General features: G+C 39.4%; 1 protein-coding gene across 1 annotated transcript; it reads right to left on the bottom strand.

The window, feature by feature from the left end:
• Positions 1-42: 42 nt before the first annotated feature.
• On the bottom strand, positions 43-3,255 carry si:busm1-57f23.1 (uncharacterized protein LOC368621 homolog). Its single transcript, XM_061733460.1, has 5 exons — positions 3,128-3,255; positions 2,811-2,925; positions 684-835; positions 493-594; positions 43-303 (listed from the first exon to the last, which is right to left on the bottom strand). Exons 2-5 carry the CDS (start codon positions 2,896-2,898, stop codon positions 208-210), a joined length of 438 nt encoding a protein of 145 aa, XP_061589444.1. The 5' UTR covers positions 2,899-2,925; positions 3,128-3,255; the 3' UTR covers positions 43-207.
• Between the last annotated feature and the right edge of the window lie 3,044 nt (positions 3,256-6,299).

Below are 6,299 nucleotides of genomic sequence, written 5' to 3'. Positions count from 1 at the left end.
AATAATAAATAATATCTGCAATGCAGTCAAAATATCATCTTTTTTCAACCAGCTTTATTTCTCATTTTATTTGATTTTCTTTTTGAAGCTCCTTCAAACAACCAAAATTTACATCCAAACTGGGTACAAAGCTTGTTTTTTATTGCATGTCAAAAATGTGTAGAAGGTAGTCAATGCTATAAAAGTCATAAAAAGGTTTAGCCAATGTTAAACCTTTGCCGCAAATTTACTGCACTTGTGGCTCTGCAATTCGTGTTCATTGTTTCGTGGGTCGTACGTCACCACGAAGTGGCACTTCAGTTGCTGTGAACATAAAAACAACAGATAGTATTACAGTGGGAAATTAAATGGATAATTTTGTCTTAAAAAAAAAACAGTTTTTTCCTTTTCATTCACCCATTTTTCAATTTGAAGTCCATGTTTATGTAAATATATAAAAAGCAATATGTTAGAAAATGATTATTATGTTTAAAGATATACACACGGATGTACCTTTTTCACAAGACTGCAGCTGTGCAAGTCAGGATTTTCAGACTTGAGACACTTTGTTTTTCCAACGATAGTGTCAATTTTAGACAGGATCTTGTTGGTAACCTGAACAGAGGACCACAAGACACAGCAATTAGATAACAATCTTATGTCTACAGTATGAGTTTCTTTGTTTCCCAAAAGATGAATCCAACCTGAGTTTTGGCACTGGTGACTGAGACCAATTTGAACATTTTCTTGGCCTTTGAATGCGTGTTGAACATCTTAACGGCATATTGAGCTGCCTCCTGAATCTCTGCCGACTCTGGGTCCCTCTCAGTCCAACCACCAAGAAGAGGCACAGTTTCTGTGTGGAAATAAAACACACACACACTCATATTTTACGCTGCAATTTTTTTATTTGGCTGTTTGTTAACTTGCAAGCATGTCTGAAGACTACAGCCTGAGACAAAGAAAAGTCACATCTAGACCCAAAATGAAATAAAGGCTCCCCTGATCAGAATCTTACAATTGTGACCTTGAAGTTTAGATCCACGAAAGCCAGGAAAATAAATGAAGATCACAAGTCTAATTATGTACCTCTCTCTCATATCATCATCAAAATCTACTCCCAATTTTCAGCTCTTGCCATGCATCTTGTGTAGCCCTGTCCATCAATAGCCCCTTTCACACAGAGATTCCGCAATATTGGTGTAAAGAAGTCCTGCCAATACGCCGCCTTTGTTGGTTCACACAGAACCATACAACGCCGGCATAACGCCGCTCCCGTCTGTAAATTCACACAGCATGCCGGCGTTCCGCAATCAGAGGCGTGACGACAGCGTCAGTCCGACCGTCATGTCAGCGGCATGCCGGCTGTGTCATTCACACAGACCCCGTTCCGTCTCTGTGACGGCTCTGTGACTACCTCCGCTGCCGGCTTATTGGTGGGGCCACTTGGCCCCCCCATTCCGCCTCCGTGACTTTCACACAGAACAGCGAGGCGGCTTAAAGGCGCAACGTTCCCGCATCGAACTGGCTGTGTGAAAGGGGCTAATGACTACAGATGAGTTCTGTTTTATTATGCTTATTGCTACACAGATGACTCTAGCTTTGCCGTTATGTGCTTGCATCGTGCTGTTTGCGTTAAATTCAATGTGTCACAGTGATATGCTTGATGAGATGCAGATAATTAGGACAGGCAACCTATGTTTAGGCTCTTATGCTGTGCGTATAATAAAAAGAAAAGCTCCAAATCTTGTTTTTTGGATTTCAAATGGCAGTTGTTGCCCGTTCCTACCCATTCCTGCATGTTGGAAAAGCGATCCAACGTCTGCATGAGTGGAAAGAGCAGAAGAAACCCTGACAACACACTTTTCCCCCCTCGTTTCCTTACACACTAACTTGTGGGACTGAAGGGCCGTGGTGGATTAGTTTTTTTTCTCCAAAAGCCAACCTCCACCCTGCCACTTTAAATAGCCCTTCATCCATGATGAATTCATCTGACTGAGCCAAACAGTCTGACTCAGACGTCCCGACCACACTGCAGTGTGCAGTCACCATATACACACTAAGTACATAAACACACAAATGATTCAACCATGTAGTCACACAGAAACACTGTGTCAAAGCAATATGTTCATGTCCTCAAAGTGGTCTGTTGTTTAAAACTGTTTAAGGTTCATCCACTTTGTAAGTTAACTTTACACTATTGTTACTAACTACACTAGCCATGAACATGGTTTTCTTAAGCTGAGCTCATGGACACTTATGACATAAGCACAGAGTCAAATAGGCAAATGTTAGTCATGATTTTGGTAGGTCTATGCTTCACTGAGTTTTATCATTTTGTTGTTCATGTTCATGCTCATGATGAAATCTGCCTCTCACTTCCTGTTTGATAAGTATTTTCTGATGTAACTACAATGAGTCTGGCTATTGTCTGGATGAAGGGAAACAAATGAGACTGTTCTCAAACTAAACTCAGATGGGATTGCACACAAATGGAAAACATCAAATTATAAGGATATATAGCTTTTTTTTTGTATGGAGAAAATTGATATTGGTCATCACTTTATGACTCATTAATAATTATAATTGATCCACTGAAGTATAAGTGCACGTTACCAGCATTTATAAAAGTTTAAATATGTCTTTCCACAGAATCTACAAATTCTAAAAAGGTTTTCAAATATATGATGAAATCTGTCTATACACTAGTGTCAAAAGGCAATACTGGTGTTTTTGCATGTTACACATTCTTACATAGTCTCTCTGTCTTTGAAACAAAACTGTAGAATCACTCCAAATGTCTCACATTTGTTGTCCATTTCATTACTCACTCATTTGGATGATTTCCTCCACTGGCTGATCTCCCATGCACAGCTGGATAGCTGACAGACAGATCACTGTTAACAGCGACATCGACATCTTCACTTTCTGCCACCCTGTAGAGTTCTGAAATCCAGCAAAAAGACTCTTCATTAGAGATAAACAGTTTGTCAGATGTCCAACGGTGTTTGCAGCAAACTGAAGTGTCCACATTAAGAGCGGTAAACCAAAAACAATTGTCGGAGACATTGTAAACACTATGGAGCATAAAAAAGTGCCAAAATAATAAGCTTAAAGGTGGAAAATGAAAAATGTACAGATCATTTACCTTTTTGCTATCCAAAATGAAAAGCCCCACCTTATGACTGCTGAAGCAGTCTTGAGCTCGAGTGAGAAGAGTGAAAGAGAGTGAAGGAGGGGGAGAGGGTGCACTTAGTAAAGTCTATGAGTGTTCAGTATTTAAGCCCTGGTATTTTCAGCCAGTCAGTGAAGACCACGCCCACCTCCTGCCCGGCAGTGACATTGTGCATGTATTTGACAACCATCAGCAGCTTTGCAGTGTGTGAAAGTGTGTGCATGTGTGCTACGTGTTTGCACTTGTGTGTGTTATTCTGATGTCACGTTTCCATTTTTACCGTAGTCTTTTGTTTTACACGAGCTAATGAATCCCATGTGTGCAGCTCTGACTCAAACCCAGCTGGTGGCATCCAGTTGGCAGTAGGGCAGTGAGTCACAGAGCAGGACCACTATACGCATTAGTTCTAGGTACATCAACATCCTGTCTGAAAAGGTAAACAATGAGACCAGTGAAAAGAGGCACAAATGTCAGCAAGTAGAAGTGAGAGGAATTGCCACACCAGCTTTCCTCTTTCTGTGGATTACAGTCTGGGTACATCAAAATATGGCAAAGCAATGGACAGAAGGAGGGATGTTTTAATAATTTTAGATACCTCTCCTGGAGCCTCACAGCTCAAATAAGGTTGTATCTAAAGTGCAGTCTTCAACTTTAAACTTTAAACTTTATTTATTTATATAGCACCAAATCATACAATATAAATGCAACACATGGTGCTTTACATGCAGAATAAAATAACAATAAAAAACACAATTTAAAACATCCCATACGACACCACCCCCCACCCCCCACGCGTACACACACACTCACTCACACTCATACACATGTGCACACACACACACACACACACACACACACACACACACACACACACTGGTGACATGGCTTAGCACTAACGATCCAGGTGAGGAAAACACTACCTATGGGTGGCGGTCCACACTGAGAGGCATCACCGACCACGACCACAAGGAGCATCGCCACAGAGACCCCCCCCAACCCGGACAGACCGGGGCAGACCCCACACCGAAGGTGGAGTCCCACCCCCAGCTACCCAGGCCTGAGGGACCCCCATGACGACACCCCCATGGGCGGAGCAGACACACCACCCAGTGTGGACGACCCCCCTGAGGAAACACTGGAGCTTAAAACTAAAAGATTAAAAGAAAGTAAGAAATGCCTAAAAGTGTAAAATTTTAGAGAAATCTATACAAAACTTAAGATGAATAATACATAACATAAAATAAAAAGTCACTAAAATGGATTAAAGTTTTAAAGATAATAAAAAAGCTAAAGAAGTAGACACAATAAATAGCTAAAAAGACTAGGTAAATGAGATCAGATTTTCAGGGGCAGATCACTGTTTTTCTCTGATGAACTTTACTGAGCTAATGTCAATAATCATATTTGCTAAACCATGAACATGTCTGGCAGACCTAGACTTAGCATATTATTCCTTACCAAAACGTCTGTGCTCAATCAGATTAGTAAATATCTGTTGAGTTGGCTACGTATCACAGGATGTGATTAAATCATCTATCAAAGAGCCCTTTCTTTATCCAGTTACAGATCTATTTCTAATAAGCCTTTTATCTCTTTTTTTTTTCTTTTTCAACTGTTTGATTAATTACAGAATAGTGGTTTGTATAAGGAACTACAGACTGATTCTGAGTACACAATTGTGCTAAAATACAGTTTACAAAAGTTATAAATTATATTGTGGTTGTTTCTGAAAATAGTTCTCTGAGCTGTTCTTAATAGATATCAGTGCGACTTTTCACCACAGCATCATATTACCAAGACTTAGGTAAAACATTGGAATCAGCTTTGGAGCTGCTTTTAAATCATTCACCTCTTATATTTAGGTAATATGTGCAAATGTAAATGTAAATATAAATGAAAATGTAAATAATGTGTCCACTTTATATACCAACATTAGTTATGCCATTCCACAGAGTTCCAGATTGGGGAAATTTTGTTTTCTTTATATGTGCTTAGTCTGGGTAGTTTCATCAGGTAGGTGGAACTCTTAACTTGATATAGAGACCTTTTCAAATGCCACAGACGTTTTGCAGCATAATGCAGTCAGTATGTTCCCAATGAGAGCAGTAAAGGTTTTATCTTTTGTGATAATAAACTGGTCTCTAGTACCACCTTCATCTGTGAGGCTTTGCTAAAATCAGGAGTATCCTTTTAAACACTGATACTGAAAAACTGGCTCCTGCATTTATGACATCTAGACCAGAATTTGATTGTACTTTTCTAAATAATTTATATCCTGAAAATCCATTATATGATCCAGATGCCAGAGTTGTGACTGGAACTACCAAGAGAGTTAATTTATCTTCTGTGTTGTCCTCACTACACTGGGTCCTTGAAAATGTTTCAGTACAATTTAGAATCATTATTTTGAACTTCAAAGCAGTGCTTTGTCTCTGATCAAGGATCTTATTGGTCACTATCAACATACAAACCTCTCCTTTTTCTCAGAATGGCTGTTTAGGTTGCAAGAACTTCCAGGGCTTGAATGGAAAGCAGAGCCTTTAGCCATCAGGCTTTTCTCTCTCTCTCTCTGTCTCTCTGTGAATGCAGCTTAAAATTGGGCACTGGGCACAGACAATGTTTTCTGCTTTGAAACCAACGATCAAAACATAACTCTTGAAAAAGCTTTTTAAGGGGTGGCTAAAAATTACAGCAACATTTTGTCACATTTAGCTTCAAATCATGTTCCAAAAAAGTAGCGTGAATTTTTATAAGTCTGTTTTTGCTCTCTATCTCTATCTCTAGCAATAATTGCCACGGTTACATGATGTTTTTTAATTCGGAATTACTTATTTCGAATTAAATAATTCTGAATTAAACTATTAGTATTTTCCTTCGAGTTTACATGGAAATAGTAATTCCGAATTAAGATTTACATGGAAAACACATTTGATCGGCTTTATTCAATTCTGCTTAAAGTGTCACGTCTGGGGGTAAGGTGTGGACCCAAACGCAGGGAGAGCAGATGGCAGGAGTTCAATGAAAAAAGGGTTGATTAACAAAAAGACCAAACTAAAAGCACTGCATGGCAGGATATAAACAAACTAACCAAGGATCAAAAAACTTGGGAAGGCAAAACGTGGCAGGAAACATGTGGAACAAACAG

The sequence above is a fragment of the Cololabis saira genome, chromosome 11 (genome assembly GCF_033807715.1).
Source record: "Cololabis saira isolate AMF1-May2022 chromosome 11, fColSai1.1, whole genome shotgun sequence".
NCBI lineage: Eukaryota > Metazoa > Chordata > Actinopteri > Beloniformes > Belonidae > Cololabis > Cololabis saira.
This window is presented reverse-complemented; position numbering and strand designations above follow the sequence as displayed.

Bases quoted from the DNA above. Each gene is read 5' to 3' on its own strand.
- si:busm1-57f23.1 (XM_061733460.1), bottom strand. From the start codon at position 2,898: ATGTCGATGTCGCTGTTAACAGTGATCTGTCTGTCAGCTATCCAGCTG. The intron at 595-683 runs GTTGGATTCATC...TCCTCTGTTCAG, and splicing joins TCACCAGTGCCAAAACTCAG to GTTACCAACAAGATCCTGTC. The intron at 304-492 runs GTACATCCGTGT...TTATGTTCACAG, and splicing joins GCTGCAGTCTTGTGAAAAAG to CAACTGAAGTGCCACTTCGT.